Source organism: Hypomesus transpacificus, chromosome 6, assembly GCF_021917145.1.
Source record: "Hypomesus transpacificus isolate Combined female chromosome 6, fHypTra1, whole genome shotgun sequence".
In the NCBI taxonomy this organism is placed as follows: domain Eukaryota; kingdom Metazoa; phylum Chordata; class Actinopteri; order Osmeriformes; family Osmeridae; genus Hypomesus; species Hypomesus transpacificus.
In genome coordinates this window covers 14,144,480-14,164,648 of record NC_061065.1, presented here as the reverse complement: position 1 = coordinate 14,164,648, position 20,169 = coordinate 14,144,480, and the positions used below count along the sequence as shown (strand labels likewise).

The following is a 20,169-nucleotide window of genomic DNA, read 5'->3' as shown; positions in this document are numbered from 1 at the left end:
ACATAGCGGAGATTAATGTGTGCCAGCCCTGGGGTGTGGAGAAAAACTGATAATTGGTGAAGTCAAAACAAATCCTTTACAACCTTATGTACAAGTACAGCATAGTAATTGATATGTCAGCAAAAAAAAACAGATTGTGTCGTTTAACGAGGTCGTCAATCATGATCTGACATTTGAAATGTGTTATCTGCCCTCTCTTTGTGGTGCTTTTAGGTGGCAGTGTGTATGCATGCATGCATGTGTGTGTGTGTGGGTGTGTATTTCTCTCTCTTAGCTCCTGCATGTGTGCCAGGAACAATCTGCAATGGTTATAAGGAATAACATATGATGACACTTTCAGAAACATTCATATTTGACATTTAATTTAATGCAAAAAAGTCAATATTGACACTCATAAAATACAAAAAATGACGTATCCAGTGCGGGAAAAGTGAACAGACAGGCCTCAGAAGTCACACAAGTTTGAAAGCCTGCAAACGAAAGCAGTAGACTCCCTTTAACAAATAGTAGATAATGGGAATGAGAGGGTTGGTTTTATCAACTTCCTCAATGACTCAAGACCCTCACTGAGACTATTGTAAACAATGGCCCTCACTGAGACTATTGTAAACAATGGCCCCGTCCTTCGTCTCAGGGCAAGTGTTTGTTCTGTCAAACCTTAGCTCAGGAAGGCTCAGACTTGCCCACAGTAATGACATACCTCCATTCAACAGAGACTATTTGCTTGTGGATCACCTTACAATTCTCATTACCTGTTGGAGGCTACTGGACTTGCCTCTGCAAACAAACGATCAGGCTTTGAATTGTGAGAACATATCGAATGTGTCCAGACTAGAACTACCTGGGAACTGCTGGAGCACATGACACAGATACACTCACACACATATACACACACTCCACCAAATCCACTACAAAGTGAATGCAAAAAATGTGGGATTCATCTTTTGGTGTATTAAGACTGGCAATCTTGAGGTTATTTACTTTTTGTAGATTTTCAGTTAAATAAGACTTATGGTCACATTGTCCTGAAATATGTTGGGCCCCGGAAATGGATTCTGATGAGCTGATGCTGTGTGAGAGAATGTGGTTCTGAGGTAGAGTTTCTACAACTGAAATTGGTGCCTGGAAATATTCATGACCAAATGTAAACTGGTACTTTTTGTGTCACAGTCATTATCTCTGGCAAAGAACACATTTAATTTAGCTTGTACTCATTGTAATGGAACGTTGAGGTTTGCTGTTGGACTTGCAGGTAGCCACCACTCAGTGAAGCCATAGTTCTGGTAATTTTTACAGGAAGCCCTTAACATAACTGTGTTTTCTTGTGTATTTTCATAAGGTTTTCATGAGAAGTATTTTAGTCCTGTTGTCGATATAAATAATTTGAAGCTAAGCTTCATTCTTTTGCCAAGACCAACTCTATGACATTCTCTAAATGGAATGGCCTGTTTAGGAATGAGCAGTCCAAATTCACTGTTGAGTGTATACCAGTATTAGAAACATTTTAACATATTTAGATTTAGATTAAGCCTATGTATAAAAAAAAATGTTTAATTTTTTTAATTCGGGATCTCATGAAAGACAATGAGGTAATAAAATCATACAACATCTGTTATTTTATCTGTATCACTCTATCGATTACAGGTCACATGACAAGGTGAAATGGGTTAGTTGTATTTGTCACAAATAAATGAACTGACATTTTTGTCATTTTTGTTCTTTTGATTGATTGTTTTCTCACATGCGCTTACGGAATTCTTGCAAGAAAATAGCCTATTTATAGTCAACAGTGTATTTAAATAAGAAATCATTGAAAAATTCTAGATCTAATGTTGATGCATTAGCTCATAAATAGGCTTTTTGTCCATCACTGCGTGGTGTGTAACCGCAATTGTGCAGCCTGGCATTTAGCCCTGTTTGATTTGGATTGATCAGTTACCAACGTTTGAACGCTGCGTCTTGTTGATATTTGGATTAATAGGTGTTTCACGTAGCATATATCTTAGAATAGTCTGTCATTATAATACCCTTGTGATCCCCTTTACAATGATCTAGAACCCCAGTGAGATATGGCGCTCGTTTTTTCTCTGTTCTCCTGACACCTGGTAATCTCCAGAGGCGCCGAAATGTATAGCATATTTAACACCAGTAACATCTTGGTTAACACCAGGAGTTGTAGGCTTCTGCATGTAGACTATTTATATTTGCTATAAGTAGCCTAGTTATAGATAGCCTACTACAACACATGAATCTTAGAAAATTAGAAACACACATTAGTGAAATCAACTATTTCTTTCTTAGTCTTCCGAGGCTCCCTATCCTGAACATTGACCTGGTCCACATGCATATATGCGTACATACGTTTATAAACATTACTGTGAGAAGAGCCCATTGGCAATTGAAAGAGGCCGTCCGTTTTAAATGTCTTTATTTAGCACAGTTATAAAAATATATATAATTACAGCTTTGGCAAATATCATTTACAAAATTACAAATAGCCTGCGGCAATTTTTCACATTTTGAACTTCCCTTTCATGACATACCTAATTGGGGGGGGGGGGAGTTCATTTGTTGGCCTAGCGACATAATGTCACCATTATATAACCTATTTAAATATAGGATGAGGGTTGATTGAATGGAAACATAGTATAACATAGTAGCCTAAGTAGCAATACCGCGGCATCGGTTGCAGGTAGAGTAGCATCGAAATAGGCTAACTAATTGTTTGTTAGTTAGAACACTATCTGGTCTATGGGCAAATGCGATACATGCAATGTAGGCTATAACGCTGTAAGAAATGAAAAAAAAACTGTAGCCCATGTTACTTACGGTGTAACTCTTCACAAATTGACCTTGATTGGGCAGCATGTAGGCCTATATTAAGGCCTAGAATGGCCTTTTTTCATTGAGTCCTGACGGTTCATTTGTCGGTTTATGACGCTGAGGTCGGTAGAGACAATGCGTGCACGCCACTTAACAGCTCTTGTTGGTGTTTACTCAGTGGGCTGGGAGGTTTTCTATCTCCTGCAACAACAAAACAAAACACGTACAAAAATACATTTAAAAAAGACAAAACGTAATAATTACCATTGCGTCTCCCTTCCTAAACAAATAGCCTACCTGCCTAAACAGCAATGGTCTGTTTTATATTAGCCTATCATAAACAGGATAACACAATTGTCAACAGAGGGAATGGTTCATTTAGCTGAAATTAATTATAGGTTGAGGCCTGCTGTGCAATGCTTAAATCGTAGAATTTGTTCCTCGATGACTGACTGTCCAATAAATGAGCATTATTGTAAGTAGGCTAATCAGAAAAATAAAGGTCTGAAACATACAATAGAAAATAGAAAATAGAATATGTGAACGTGTACAAAGATCCACGTAGGAATATAGCCTATGTAATATTTAATTCAAATTCGAGACGACAAATAGGCTATATTTTAATTGGATATAGCTTATAAGGACTTCGGTTTAGAGCAATCAAACACGCTTGTGAAATAGATTCAGTTTGATTCATATTTGCCTGTGGTGATATTCCATGGAAGTCGAATGAAGCCACATGACTTCAATTCTAGAAGAGAGCAGTGCCTACCATCTCTTGACGAATGTTTGAAGGACATCGCTGTGTGAAGCTCTCCACCTTGCATCGCTACTGAATTGTTGGGATGAGTCAGGCCTGCGCTCTGGGACTGCCAGTGATGTCCCGCTGTCATGTAGTTACCCGCTGGCCCACCGTACATCCCGTATTGGTTTGGTGGAGAATATGCACAAGCTGGAACATAACTAGATATGTTTGATGAAGGCTACCTCGAAAAGAAAAAAGCACAAACACAAGGGAGAAAACGGTTAACTTTTGCGCACGGAATTATCTAATCTTGCAATGACTGAAACGTTTCAGAAAAACTGATTCGAATTCATTGTTTTTCTAATTGATTTAAATTAAACAAGCTAGACAATTTAGACCACATGTCAGTTATATCAGCTGGACTATAATACATTCGCCTGGAAACGTTTTAACATAGGGCCTATGCTACATTTCAAGCCCATGTGTGCTTAAAAATAAGGTATGCGATGCACAAATAGGGCTATATGTAACAAATATTGGCCTATGATGTGATAATCATAGTCATTTGAATTTACCTGTGAATACTTAATGTCTGTTTCAATGGATGATTTATCTATTCCGTTGACACCATGCGTAGAAAACGTTGCTCTGTTCACGCTAGCCCAATCCTCCATTTTTGTTGTGTACCCTTCTGATCCAGCGATTGCTGAAAAATAGTTTTCAAAACGATTCATTCGATTAGATACCCAGTTTATTCAAGATGAAACATTATTTCAATAAAGCAAAATCGACAGTGCGTTTGAGGCCATTGATATAGCCATATTAAGATTCAAAAGCCTTTTTGCTGTAACCCATTCGGGGTATGGTAACATTTATTATTAACAGATGTTTCTCATTTGTGAAAATTCAAAGGAACACTCATGGGGTAAACAAATTATAAATATGTATTTGTTCATCTGAATCATATCGAATATTCGTGTACATTAGTCATTTAAAATAATCTCAAGATCATTTACATTTAAACACAATTTTACATTTGATTAATGGGCTACGTTTAGGCCTAAATATAATGTCTTGATGACATCATCACGAAAATGATGACAATTAGGTTTAGGCCCTATGTAATAAAGAACAACAACATTATTTGTTAGATAAAATAAAAGTAGGCCACATTTCTATCCAACAGCCTTAATATGGGCTAATTATCTTAAACTACGGTTTGCATAATTAAGGTCTAGTGTAGGTTAAGGCAACCTTTTGGATTATTTGATGTCAGTTACATAAATCTTCTTTTTCTGTACCTTAGGTTACTTGAGAGACGCTCTAGACCTAGATCTTTCTGACACTATATAGCCTATATCCTCACAACCCTTTCCAGGCAGCATGGGTGTGTAGTTGCTTGTAACCTGCCGGCATTTCAAGTTAATATGAAGCAAGATGTTATGGCAACATTATATGGAGAGTGAAGGACTAACCTGTGGGGTCCATGAAGGCTCGAATGCCTAAAATGTTGCTGACCGTGTGCACCGAGGGCCAGGCCCGAGAGAGAACATGGCCCGCAGTAACGGGCACTCCGGGAGCACTGCCAATTTTAGTCCCGGTGGGTGACATGGCGCTTGGGTATGAGTAGGGGTACATGTGGTTATAGGCAAGCTGAGGAGGGGTTGATTTGCTGTTCTCGTATTGGCTCGGCTGGGAGAGATTTCCTATTTTGTTTCTTAGAATACGACTTATGGAACTAACAGAGGGGACGTTGTATTTGTCACAAACTGCATCGGCCAGAAGTCTGTCACGTATCTCCCAAGCAAATATTCCAGGGTCGCCTTGTTTGTAATCCCTTATGCTCTTCACCACATTGGGTGTAGTAACCCGAGGCTTACTCCCCCCTATAGCACCAGGTAAAATCGAACCTGTCTCGTTGTACCTTGCAAGAATCTTGCTCACACAGCCATGAGAAACACGAAGCTGTCTACTAATGTCACAGGGTCTTATTCCAAGTTGAGCCAACTCGACAATTCTGATCCGAATCGCATTGGGAAGTGGTCGACCGTTGACGAAAACCCCGCCAAGCTGATTAACTTCTCCATATGTTTGATCTGAAACAAATGAAACATTTTGACATTGACCATAGCTGTTAATAATAGTGAGATAACCTACTTAGCAAACAATGGGGTGTACAAGTAAAAAAACGTATGTTTCTGTCAGTAGACTATTTAAACTGAGTTTGAGGCCAACTGCAAAAGTTACTTTAAAACATGAATGTGGAAAAATATAACCCATACTGGAATGATAAAAGCTTCGCCTTAACTTTAACGAGTGTTTCTATTACGCAAATGATTTCGCGTGTCTATGCAAACTTATCAAACCATTCTCATTTGTTCAGAGAATGATGCATGCATTTGTGTACTTACCCATTATTCTCGGTTCGAGCTGGATTCTTTAATTTGTTTAGAAATTATCCGAAATTACTGTATCTCCTCTGTGCATAAAATGGGGGAGACGTGTAGCTTTCTGCGTTGCGTTACCCCTTCAGCTTTGCATTTCTGGTAAAGTGATCTAGGACAGTGGGATTGGGCAAAGGGACTAAAATGATCTGTGTACTATAAGAGGAAATGTGTCCATCCCGTAGGCTAAAGCGTGCGTAGATTAATTTGACGCGTCCTCTACGTCAAGCGTGATGGCTGCGCGAAACGTTTCCCCACATCTCATTGGTCTCTGTGGCGTGTTTATGTTAGCTTATAGGCTGCTCCACAAAATCTATTCTTGAACGTCCTACAGGAGGGGCCTTTGTTGCTGCGTGAATTTAGCTGCACACCTTTAACTTGGTATAGTCCACTTGGAACATAGGCTATATCTATCCTAAACGTGCGTTTTGAAATAGGCTACTTTTGATTTTACGCGTGCATCTGCCAGGCATTCCACGCCTTATCAATTGCCACAGTAAATTTCTTCCACGAAAGTTTGCAATTTGTGCCATTCTCTGTCCCAATCGTCTACCAAGCTCTAGTAGATTTTTAAGATTTAAATTGAATTTAATTAATTAATTTAATTTAAACAAAAAATGCAGTCCATGACTCGAAGTGGTATGAATAGATAATAAATCCAGCTGTCAGCCATCAGTCAACACTGTCCTGTTGGCCTATACGCATCGAACATGCATGCTCCTCATCAATGCCCTAGTATTATGGCTGCTACAGTATTTGCTGTTTAGCTTAATGTGTGAATATGCGATGTCATTTCATCAGCAAAAATATAAAATCCATTGTTTATTTTGTGGTATACTATGTTAATATACTGAATCCTCAAAGACCCCCTCAGACCTAAGCTGTGTAGGCTATAACCGAAACTGTAAACTCACTTCCACTGCCCCAAATTCCATTTTTAAGTCTCAGGTGTTATTCCGGTCAGCTCTAACGCTCTAACACGTTATACTTTGCAAATGTATATAACAAACCAACACATTTAAATTATATTAAAGAACATTGATTCATAATAAATATGTATGTTGTGTTGTAATTGTTCTATGTCAAAAGAATTTGTGTCTGCACATCGTTCATATTATTTAAAAATAGTTTGAAGGACTACCCAATTGTGTACGACAGTTTTGATAAAGGCCATCATTTCATAAATATTTGACAAAGATTACATGGGATATTTTATTAACATTTTCACAGTCCTACTGTAATTAGCCTATTGCTTGAATTTGACCCATGGCTTTAATGTCTTGTGTTAGCCTGTAGTCAAATATAGGACTCATACATGCTGCTTTAAACATTAGTCCCCCTCATGTTTTGAATTACAATTCAAATACACATTGGAGTATTTGGTTAAGACTGGTTACTAGTCATGAAAGGTTGGCTACTCAATAAAAGTACAGTCTTCAGTGTTGGAAGATTTTGCTCTCTGAAAAGGGGCATCAGCTGAAATGATGAGTCAATTTTTACATTGCATTCTCCCAAATGTGCTTGCAGTATGGCTACATAAATAGAGATGTGAATAATTTAAATATTAATTGACACTGATAAAAAAAAGAAATAAGAAGTGAGACCTTTGCCCGGCCTTATTTTGTTGTTTCGCGATTCATTATTATTACTTTTCGCGTTAGGATATCTGCACCTTGCATACCTAACTTAAACGTAACCTTCTACATGCATATCGTAAAAAGCCAAGTAGGCCTATACTACGAGTGCAAACTGAATAACCACAGAATTGCGTGAGAATAATTGATATGAAAAGGCGTTTCTTATCTTCTATATCTGCTCTCTCAGGATCAGCATTGCAGTCATGGGAGAGGTGTGGGCCTGCTATTGTAATAGCTGTCCTCACCTTCTGTAAGAGAGAGACAGCTGGCTGACTGGCTGAGACCTTAACCTAGACCTGCAGTGAGGAGACAAGGGTCTCTTATTCAGGTGAGCAGGAGTATACAGGGTCATAACATGAGATGGTAATTTCTCAGGGTTTGTTTTGACATATGGGCCTAAAACAAGAAATACTGGTAGGCCAAAACACCTAAAATATATAATTATATAAATAACCTTACAGTAGTAAATATTCTGTTACACTAGACCTATTTAACCATTTCCACAAAACTCCCAATTGAAGTTCTTTTAATTTTATATATGCCTATTCTGTTATTCCAGGTTTTGTTGGAGAGTTCTGGCTTTGTGTTTGGATTTGTAGTGCCAAGGCGCCCTCACCTGGACAAAAGTTATCACTGCAATTCAGCTAGTTGCTGTGCAGAATGAAGGTCAAAGGTTAGAGATAAGTTACAAAAGTTTAGCGTGTGCTCTGTCTAAACAATGCAATTGCTTTCACTTATAAACTCTCAATCAAATCCGAATTGTATTTATTTTTGTGTTTGGCTTTCTCCAGGAATACATTTAGGGCGTATGTGTTTAGTGTAGGAATAAAGTGCATTTAGGCTAATGTTTTGTCGTTTTCAAAGTGGTATCTATATAGATGTATGTCATTAAAACGTACAATTTCAAATTTTTGAATGAGAATGTGTAGGCTACATACTTATGGCATCAATTGCGCTTAGATAGTATTTGTTGACTGTGGGGTTTGGTTTCGTGCCATATCTGTGAACCAGTAGGTGGCACTCTTTACCAACAGTTGATTAATAATTGGTTGTCGCCATAGTTAAATGTTTGTCTTAGGGGAGGGACTTAAAGCAGTTACAGTCGAATGTGTTGTATTGAATCAGAGCCTGTGCATCATGGATATCGTTTGTTTATCGATTAAGGCCCAATTGAAGATTTCAATCCAAAGGTAGTCTCACTTGTGTGTAAAGAGAATCTAAAATGTTTGCCTACTAGATGGCCTCTTAAAGGTGTGTTTTCATGAACTTGTACTTGTACTCTTTGCACAATGTGAGTTAGTTGGTTTGTGGTAGTTCATCCTTAATCAATCTTAAACTGGACAAAACAAATTTGCAGTCTGAAATCATTTTGACCCATATGTATTCAAATTAATCATAGGCCTAATGACCTAGGACAAGGTCTTGTCAGGACCAGTTTGCTCCACCACAATGTTTGTATAATTTTTTCATATGTACAGCATTGATCGGCCTCAGCTTTTAATTCCAATTGTTATGGCCTATAATATTTAAATTGTCTTTATACAGTAACTTAAGCAAATCGCATTGTTCAGAGGGAAAACATTTTATAAAGGCATCGTCGAAATAAAGTAGACTGACTTATGTATTATGTATTATGTCTAATAAATACCAGTGAAGTCGGTTTCCTAGTTCCCGACTCTCTTCCTAGCCAAACAAATCCTGAGTGTTGACAGAACTATTTACAGCGTGATGACGCTAGCGATATTGTTACTGCTTCTAACACTACTACTACTATCCCTACTACTACTAGCCTACTATTACTTTTACTACTACTTATACTTATAATAATGATAATAATATTTGAATAAGAACAAATAATAAGAATAAAAGTATTGGGCCTAACTACATTATGTTGCTTAGGAGTGATCATTTTACTCTCATGAGGTGCCTACAAAAACACTCCTGGTTTTAAATGAGCATTTAAAAAATCATTTGAAGTTACTTTGCTGTGTAACAATAAACAATAATCATTATGACGTGAAGGGGCATGGTTTTGTGTACTGTGTGTGTGAGTGTGCGCGCGTGTGTTTGTGAGTGAGTGTGTGTGTTAGGAAGGTCGGAGATGAATAAAGAGATAGTCCATTGAAAGCAGTTGAATACCATGACAACTAGGAGCAACCTCGGATTTATGCCAACAGTTACGGCACATTGTGAGGGGGCGTCAATCATCTATTATTTGGCCCCCAAAATAAATGCAAAAACTCAGCCTTAACAAAAACTTTCAAAAGCAGCCGGACATTTGTCTACATTTCCTCTATTGTCCGCAGCTTAGAAATCGGTTTGTACGTGTGTTTGCTTAGTCCGACCACCCAGGAGGCTTAAATTCTCTAAGAACAGGATTCATTGTCACCCACATCACATAGGCTGGTCTGCTGGGTGAGGGCAGTGGAGCGTAAACGGAAGTTGAAATACATCGAAATAAAACAATTTGAAAATAAGCAGTCTGTCCAGCAAGGATTTTTATTTTCTTCAGCATGAGTAGGCTAGGCTATATGATATAGGCCTAATTGGTCATTGCTAAATGCGATAATATGGACTAATACTAATTGAGAAAGCTATAATGACTATAATGATGATAACAGGGTTACGGGGATAGATTGTAATGATGAGAGTAGTTATAATTCGTTTTAATGGTTTTGCTGAACTAGGCTAATATTATTCTTGCATAAGTGTTTGCCCCGCCATTACCATCACCTAACAAGACCATGACACGTTGGATCCACTTGAGTTAAGCCTGAATCAAAATATTGACATGAAATGGTATCAGATAGCCTTTCTCAAAATGCTGAAGAATATAATCTTTTTTTTATTTTCTTTAATGGCTTACTATTAGGCTTGCATCCCAAACGGATGTTTATTTTATACGTCAGCCTATCAATAAATTGAATGTTGAAGTATTGTTGAGAAACGCAATGAATGCATGGATTATGTAAATTACGAACAAACGCCCCTCCCCATTCCTGTAATTATCTGTCCCATAATAACACTCATCACTTTCTGAAGCACCAATGACAGAGGTTCGAATGTCCCCAAAACCCCACCATTTCACACCCACGGACAGTCTTCATCTACTTGACTCCAAGGACCCGCCTACAGAGGTTTAGTCTCTTCTGTTTTCCAATGAATTTTCCATTGCAGGATCAGTGGCTAAATAAATCTTTATGTGGACCAATCCTTTCGCCGCTGATTTTACTCCCCAAGCTCATAGTGCAGCATCCGTGAGTTTATCCATCAACTCCTGCAAACCTCAATGACCGACACTGGAGCCTCAAGACAAGCCAGCGATTAATAAGACGCAAGGAATAGTCTTCGTTTCCTTGAGTTACCCGTAAAGACTCCCTGCGTTCATCCTCCTGAAATACGATCAGTTACGACTATTGGTTTGAGAGCAGGAAAATCATACTCTCCATAAAACGCATAAATACGTTTTTTCACATCATGTCTTTGGGCAACACAAAGACTGGGTTCTCCGTGAAGGATATTTTGGACCTTTCTGACACGAATGGGGGATCTGGAACTGAGGAGACTGAAGATGAAAATGAAGATGAAACTAGTGAAATCATGGCGCAAAAGAATCTGTCTGAAAACAATGGAAATGTGAGATATAAAAGCGTGTTGTGTGATAATGGTGGTAAACCATACTCGCGGTGGCTTGCGTCCTCAAACAGCATCCACTATTCAAGTAAGTAGCCTAGTCTTTAGAAAGTTAGTTAATAGTAGCCTTCACAAAGTAGACGATTCTTTCCCATAGGATATTTCCAAATTTTATGGTCATTATTATAGCCTGCAGAGTAGTCTAATTAGAATGTACTGTTGTTTATTAATTGTCAATTATTTTTTACCATTTAGGCCTATGCATATGTGCCTTATGACGCTAACATTCGATGGATTAACAACATCGAATGTTTACGATTTGAAAAACTTTGAAAACAGTTTTCTATAGTGAGTAAATCATCGCAGTCACATCACTGCGTGCAAGCAACCAATATTTATGAATTACAGTCCCCTATACGTTATCCTATCCTACTTTTTATATATATAGATTTAGGCCTATAATAACTTAAGCTACACATAAAGGCTATATTTGTGCATTGATTTCATTAGGCTTGGGATAGTGTTTTATTTAGCCCACGTGGAGAAATACTGATTTATGTTAAATTAGAGGCCAATTTTCCAAACCAGCCTAATTTTTGTTTCCTCCTTAATAGTGATCCACGGTGTGTCAATTGATTCTCGAAACGAATCAAAATCTCCAGAGTTGTCCACTGACGAATCCCAAGATATTGACAGGGACCCCACAGGTGACAACAGTGAAACGGTAAAGAAGAGGAAAAGGAGAGTGCTCTTTTCTAAGGCCCAAACATATGAACTTGAGCGAAGATTCCGTCAACAGAGATATCTCTCGGCACCGGAAAGGGAACATCTTGCTAACGCCCTACGACTGACACCAACCCAGGTGAAAATCTGGTTCCAGAACCATAGATATAAAATGAAGAGAGCTCGAGCAGAGAAGGGCATGGATATGGTTCAATTTGTTTCTCCAAGGCGGGTAGCCATTCCAGTTTTGGTGAGGGATGGCAAGCCGTGTGACACTGTAAAAACTCAAGAACTTGACGGTGCGTTTAGGGCTGGCATAGGCCTACCGTTCTCGGCCTACAGTGCATATTCCCTCCCTCACGTGCAGATGCGTTCACATTTCAGTCCTGATGCCATGTCTCAACTTTCCAGTGTGCATCATTTGGCGCAAATGTACCAATGGACTTGGTAAAAAGGTGGATTCTCAACAGAACATTAATCAAGATAAAAAAAAAAAATGTGGATGACCTCTGCTTTCAAAATAGTCATTGTCCACAATTTCACTTTTCGACGGCAGAAATTCGCACTACTTTGTGAAATAAGCCTATTCTTGATTTTCAGATGGTGGTCGTTTACGGAATGTTTGTGTTGTGTTCAAATTGTTCAGTCATTTAACAAATGTATGATGTGTTCTCGTGAACTGGTATGTAATGAACCTGAATATTTATGAATATGTATATAATAAACCTGTTTGACCTGGGCATTATCGTTAATGCAGTTGATACATTTTTAAATGTAGGACTGTCTGAAGGATGGTGACTTCGTTGAGCAGAAATATGTGTAGGCCTATTGATAACTGATAATTATGATAGAAATAATAGCCAACCCTGAAAATTGGACACATTAATTCATGAGTTGCCCAACTTAGCCTAACTTAATTCTAAGTAAATGTACAGTACCAGTCAAAAGTTTGGACTGGTACTGTATGTCTTGGTAAAGTGTTAAAATGCCTATGGGCCTATGTGGCATTGTAACAAAGTTTGACAGTAATTACATGCACTATCTTACAAGCGTTTGTGCTTCATTTCCATTGCGATCCCATAACACTAATGTTTCATGAGAATATTGTGATGGACATTTTGAACTCTATAGCGTAGGCCTACACTTCCTACATGTCATGAAACAAATAATGATACACGGCTCTGAATTGTTTTTCCAGTAGTGACAGCTTTACTAAACCTTATACCCACAGACAAAATTGCAGGCGGTGAGTTTAAACCTATAAGACACACTCGAAATTCTGTAACTGTGTAGCTTGTGTTCATTCACAAAAGACGACACCAAATATAGATGAGTGCAGCTGTGCAGAGTTCACACAAAACGGAAAAGAGAGGGGCTGTTGTGGCGAAGCAGAGAGCCATGGAGGCGGTGTTGCTTTTCAGCAGTGTCAGTTGGGTCAGCTCATTTCCAAGCAAGAGATGAGGAGTAAAGTATCTCAGCGTTTTTGTCAATGCTGTCACTTGGTTCCTTTGTGACCCATGTTGGACACGTTGCATCCAATATGGACAGCTGGCCTAGTGAAGGGCATGGGGAGGAACCCTAATGAACACACAACTTGTGTTCTGCTTTCAAACATGGCATTGTTGCCGACTAAGGGGGAAGACTGGGTACAAATTCATGCACTGTCTTATTCTTAGCCATGGAACCCCATTCATGTAAAACAGGGAGCCCCTTCTTCCTTTTGTCATTGTAAAAGATCTGTTCATTCCATATACTTTCGAAATTCAGCTGATGTTACTGAACAATTACTGGTAAATTTGTATCTTATAAACACAAATGTTTGGTTTATATGTGTATTTTTTATATATATAATTAGGTTTTCTAAAAGAAACTTACATGTAGTTTTTTTCTCTCATCAGCGGAGCAGCTAATGTTTAGCCACAAGATGGCACCAAATGATTTGATTAAAATTACGTCTACACGGGCGTCGTTGTTAAAAGGACATAACCTAATTCAATACCTATTCAGTTTTCCCAGTGTTGTAAATTAACACTGCCAAAAAACACTATTAAAACGTGCAATTGTAGAAACATGATTGTACAATCAGATATGCTGATCTAAAATATTGCCTAATGGCAACTTACGAATTTATCTTGTGTGACATTTCACAAGAATACTGTGACATCAGTTGAATCAGTGACTCTTAATCAGTTGTTTAGACCATTTGTGTAAATTCGATGAGAACAAAAGTTTGCTTCATAATAAATCCACTGAGTTTGAAAGATAAAGGGCAGAGCTGTGGCATGGTTGGTTTGTCCACAGAGGGGAGCAGTTGGGCAACTAAACACGAAGAATTATCCCGGTAAGTGAAAGTATAGCTGTGTGTGACAATTCGGTGACTAGGATTATTAGCGGCTTCCCCTTTTTACTATTCAATAAAAATCTTTGTTAATAGAAATTGGATCTCAATGATCGATATTGCATCTTACTAAAGTCAGATGCTGTATAGCTCATCCTCCAGGCTCCAGTCTCATTCAGGTTAGATGACGTGTTAGGCTCGTTACCTTATATAAGGCCTTATCTCAACTAAGCAAACTCACGCATATATCCATAATGAAAAGGGAACACGAAGGCTCAATGATGAACAACCTCAGGTGTAGTATCAATTAGGATGTGTTTTTATGATCAATCCCATAAACTCAAACAAACCATACACATTTTAATTCACATTTTAATTAATTAGGCCTAATAATTGTACATCAACATTAAATAAGTGTAACATCCCAAAATTCGTTTTTGCAAATAATATTCTTAGTCATCACAGTGTAATATTTATACACAGCATTCAAATTATCCAAAGACACTTTCAGTCCAGGTCCCTCTTTACGGGTCACAAATGTGTGTGGGCATCACAGGTCACTGCATGGCTCATCCAGTCCTCTTTCACTTACCCGTGCCACGGTTTGATCATGCACGCCACTGACCAATTTCAACCACTGCTTTAGCTGCAACACTGAAAAAAATCAAATTCCACCTGCTGATATGTAGTCAGATGGCTGAGCGGTGAGGGAGTTGGGCTGGTGATTAGAAGGTTGCCAGATCGATTCCCCGCAAATGATGTTGTGTCCTTGGGCAAGGCACTTCACCTTACTTGCCTCGGGGGAATGTCATGTCTTACTGTAAGTCGCTCTGGATAAGTGCGTCTGCTAAATGACTAAATGTATACACAGGAATGAGTTTATCAACTTAAACTTGCTTACACTCTCCTTGTAGTCAATCATACGTAACACAGGGAGCCCAGATTGTTGAGCTGAACCCAACTGGGTATCCAAGTCATGGCACCACTGTTACTGATGTCAAGAGTGTCCTTTCACTCTTGACTACTTTGGATGACCACCAGTAGCCAGTGGGAAAAGCTAGCAATGCAGTGGCATGGGTGAGGGCAGTATTTATACTGGGAAGGATATTTACCTTGAGGACATGGGCTGGAGGGGGGGGTGCAGAATTCATGTCTCAGTTGACACTGTGTGTTACAAACAACATAACTCGTTTATTCCACAGATTTATGGCAGGCAGGAAATCAGGTGGTTATGTAGTAGAACTGGAAGTGAACAGCCATTTAAAAGCCAGACATTCAGGTCACATATTGTGTGGAGCCTTGCGTTGGCCTTTGACTGGCTAGCCTGGCTAGCACAAGCAGCCGTGTGTTTTCACAGTGCCCTCTCTAACTCTTTCAAACTCACAGACATGCTTGGTGAATTGCAGGTTTGTCAGCATTGCATGATAATCCCACTGTGGCGCTCTGGAGATCTTCTAGAGGTCTTTGAGTGGGGGCTTGCCTGCCTGACACCCCACACTCTCAAGAGCACCTCAGCAAAATCAAAACTCAACCGAACACCAATGCATGTGGCTCCATTGCCAATGCAAGTTTAGAAAAATACACATTTTATAATGTGCCAAATCATTGTTCACATCATCACATGTATGTATGTGTTGTCCACATTTTCTTTAGTCATTTTCCAAAGGGAATGATACAAATCTCTTACAAGACCTGACTGAAATGGCCGATATGTTGCTGTTTTTTTCTGTTGTTAACATACTAAATAAAGTGTACCATTGTATGTGGTTTCTGCCTTGACCTTAAGGCTTGAGGTAGAAAACAGGTTGAGTTCAGCAGAATACGTAGCAGTTGACCTTCATCTCTCTTTGTTGTTCTTCTTGCCAAGCTCTGTGTGGCTTATAGATAGAGATGGTGCAGACATAGCTTTTTCTACCATGGAGAGGGCTCAGACGTGTGAATTGCCTTCATGCATGTGTGCTGAAACCCTTAAAGCTGTTCTTGCTTAGGTATGTGTAGGAAAACATGTTATTTCAAAGAGCAGGATGCAACCGAACAATATAACAGATTTTCTTTCCCTTACAGTACACTACATAGAAAAAACGCCCTTACAAATCTTTGTGTGTCGATGTGTGTGCGAACACACCGCTGGGAGCAGTGGATGCTGTAGGTCAGAGGTCACTGTTGCTTCCCCTCCCCCCATCCACTCTCTGGCTTTAGTGTGAGTTCTGGCCCCGGCTTCCTCCCACCGCTGAGAGCCTGGGTGCCCAGGAGCCAGGTGGTCTGGACCCCTCCTGTGACGGACTCGAGTGGCTGCCTTTCCAAGAGCCGCGGGAGCACAGCTGCTTGTCCTATTGCTCCTCAAAAGAGCAGGGGATTAAACGAAGAAGGGAGAGAATGAGGGCCAGGGGAGAGAGAGTGGAGGAGAGGAATGGAAGAAAAAAAACTGGGGGGAGGGAGATATAAAAAAAAAACCTTTGGAAAGAGGTGAATCTACGGGCAAAATGTCATACGTTCACAGGCGCGCGCACTTTATGTTATATATATTTATGCAATATATCCCTGTGAATGTGAAACCTGACAGGAAGCTGGGGGAATCTAGAATTTTTTTGTTTTAAAAAAAATACCAAATATTGTTTAAGGCACATCTGTGAGATAGTATAGCACACGGGCTCCCAACCACATGTCTTCTATTTATAAAGAGATTACAAGGTAGATGCTAACCTCAACCCTTATAAACCACAGAAGCAAAGCAAGCTACTGTACCCCTCTCTTCTAATATAGACCTGCATTGTACGCTAATGATGGTCATTTAAGGGTGCACAAAAGGACCATTAAGAAGTGGCCAGGACACAACCAATTTCCCAAAGCAATATGCAATGAAGAGGTCAGAAATGATCCAGAAAGGCTGTTCGTCAGAAGATTGCTCTTCTGTTTACAACGGAGGGGACCAGTCAATAAAGTCACCCGCTACAGAGACCAAGTGTTAATGATGGACCTAGACTGCGGCAAAAATGATGGGCCTGTGGGCGTGAAAACATGTCTTTTCACACCATAATGGCTTTGTAGTGGTCTTTACACAAAAGAGGACACAGGCGTGATGAGTCCCATAATCACCATGTCTTTCTCATTTCAGATACAACATTTTACTTCCCTTCTGAAATGCTTGCTGATAAGCTGAGGGCAATTTTCTCAAGATATCCTAGACAGAGATATGAGGGAATTTAGAGGAAAAATGTAATCAGGCCCAAGGGTGTGTCTGGTTCCCTAAATTAATTGTGACATATACGCTTGAAAAAATAGACCTGGAAAAAATGCATTTAATTGAGACTTAAACACTCTCAAGTGCCTATTTACTTGGTAGTGGATACTTTGTCCTCCTTGTCAGCAGAATGTGTCTGTAGGAAAACCGTATCACAGATGAAAAACACGATAAAAATATTTCCAATGGATTACTCGGTCAAATGACGTAATAGAATTCTGAAACCTTCCGATATGTGAAATGTTTGTATACATTTCTTGGAATGAACCCTCGCAGGTGAATTAGGCAGAGCAGGATAAATGTGAAGACAACTGCTGTCTTGTTACACTCAGCATCCACAAACTCTAATTTAGGTCAGTTGATATGCCGGTTCACATCAAAGCAACAATCCCAGCGTTCAAGTATGCACAGTGTATCATAGGTACAGCTCAGCCATGTCCACACAAGTGGGTTTTCCTTGATGGTCTGTCTTGTTCTTGGCGGATGTCTGCATATTCATTTTACCAAGTGGCCCTCACAAGATCCATAGATCATATCTTTATATTCATGAATCCACTGTCTGCACAAATGTCCGTGTGCTGCAATATGAGCCAATATCTAATCTGATTGTGGCCCAGAATTAACAGTCTTGTAAGACACATAGAGCATAGTCTTGAAATTGGATCACAACAAGGTACAGGCTGCACTCAGCTGCTCTCTTAATACAAGGGATTCATACAGACAATCAGTATGAGAATACAATGTACAGTGAATGACCAGAAGCTCTCTGATGCACTCATTATTGCCTTTTGATGTGAAAAAAACAACAACAAATAGATCATCATAAACTAAAAAGTAAACCAAAATATGAGGTAATCGACAATTTATGCAGGAATCTCATCTGAGATAGGTCATGTCATCGTTTGTTACCCATGACCAATACATCACATTGTAAACATTACAAACATACATAAATCATTAATTTCTATTAACAGACCTTGCCAACAAACATATTACACCCCATTTCTTACCTACAAATCCAAAAATCAACGACAGTAATTGAATACAGAATATTGAGTGAATGACAGGATCTTGAGGCAGCTTCCCATTATTTATAAGACGTGGACCCCTTTGTCGACACAATTCAGTTGACTGTCAGTTGTGTCCAATAACTGATACCAGATGGATTTCAAAAATAATGAGACCATTTTCAACAAAATAGTTTGTTGACGTACATGTGAAGATTAAAAACATATATGTATTATAATAAAAACTCCACGTGCTAAAGTCCCCACTTAAACATTTTTTGTTCTTCAAATTTACAGGAACACGATTGCATCTTTTACACTATGACTTTTCTTTTTTTTATATTTCCTTTTACAATGACTAATTCATAATTTACCTCTAACCCATTATTTACCATTTAAGGTAAACTTTAGTTACCTTTAATGACAAAAGACTTACAGTTAGTCAGAGAGCTAAGAGTAGCCTGTGCTGTGCCATGAAGTTCGAATTAAACTTTTTTATGTAGACTATAACACATTAGACTTCAGTAAAACATGTTCTACTGTAGCCTTCAAAAGAAAGTTACAGAAATCATAATCTTAAGAAAGTACAAATAAAGCAAAACGATAGGCTTTTAAATGAATAGGGCCTACAATATAGGCTACGTCTTTCATAACACGTACGATGGACCGGACACAAACACTTTGACACAACTGTCATACTGATAGAGAATATTGTCGTTGTAAGTTCTTTATATTTCCCAAGTTATTTGTGTTATAAAACGTCAAGACATTCCTTTAACAAAACTGCATACGGTTGGACTAAATACAAATGATATAATAGGCTATATTAATGGTATTAACAAAGATAAGTGTAGAAGTTCTCCAGTTTTACAATTCCCCAAAACATTTTGACCCATAACTGTTTCTTTGTTTTGTTCCAACTGCATTACATTTAGTTTCCTGTTCACGGACAACTGTTAGTGGCCCCTTTGGACTAGAAATTAAGATATAGATTCTTAATTCTTCGTTTTTCTTTGATTGGCAAATCTCTACGATAAAAATGGAAGTAACTGCCATGCTTGTTGTAGAACGAGCAGCCCGGATTCCACACAAGCTCATTTGCTTCTCTTACATCTTTTCTGCATTAACAGGAACGGTTCAGGACCCAGGCTCTTACTCTACGCACGCAAACCCTTTAACTGACCTCTCCAAACGTCTCTCGTTATTGAGTCAGTGATGGCGAATGCATCAAGTGCCCCATTGATAAAGAAAAGTCATCCCTTTAAAGACTTCCGAGGTTGTAGCTATTTGTATATTATATGCTCAAAATGTTACTGTAAGTCTCATTGAATGGTGCCACTAACGGTAGGCCTACATTCAATTGAAAGCGAGTACTCCATTTTGAATACAATATTTAAGACAATATTTCTACAAAATGCAGTAGGCCTAAGTGCATTTTGTGTATAGCATAGCCTAAGTGTCTCAAATTTGCAGTTGAATTGGTAATTATTGCCTTTTTCTATTGCTCAAAATTAGCTGCATTAGCTCAGTAGTCATATAATACCTAGCATGCTATTAATTTAGTTCAATAGGAAGATT

At 38.8% G+C, this 20,169-nt stretch overlaps 2 protein-coding genes across 2 annotated transcripts; one reads left to right on the top strand and one right to left on the bottom strand.

Annotated features, from left to right (window-relative positions):
• Window positions 1-2,411: 2,411 nt before the first annotated feature.
• pax1b (paired box 1b) lies at window positions 2,412-6,253 on the bottom strand. The gene is made up of 5 exons (XM_047021343.1): window positions 5,980-6,253; window positions 5,044-5,664; window positions 4,144-4,274; window positions 3,596-3,806; window positions 2,412-3,024 (listed from the first exon to the last, which is right to left on the bottom strand). The coding sequence occupies exons 1-5, from the start codon at window positions 5,981-5,983 to the stop codon at window positions 2,933-2,935; spliced, it is 1,059 nt and encodes a 352-aa protein (XP_046877299.1). The 5' UTR covers window positions 5,984-6,253; the 3' UTR covers window positions 2,412-2,932.
• Window positions 6,254-10,980: 4,727 nt separating this feature from the next.
• On the top strand, window positions 10,981-12,456 carry nkx2.2b (NK2 homeobox 2b). Its single transcript, XM_047022189.1, has 2 exons — window positions 10,981-11,370; window positions 11,897-12,456. The coding sequence occupies exons 1-2, from the start codon at window positions 11,127-11,129 to the stop codon at window positions 12,454-12,456; spliced, it is 804 nt and encodes a 267-aa protein (XP_046878145.1). The 5' UTR covers window positions 10,981-11,126.
• The last annotated feature ends 7,713 nt before the right edge of the window (window positions 12,457-20,169 follow it).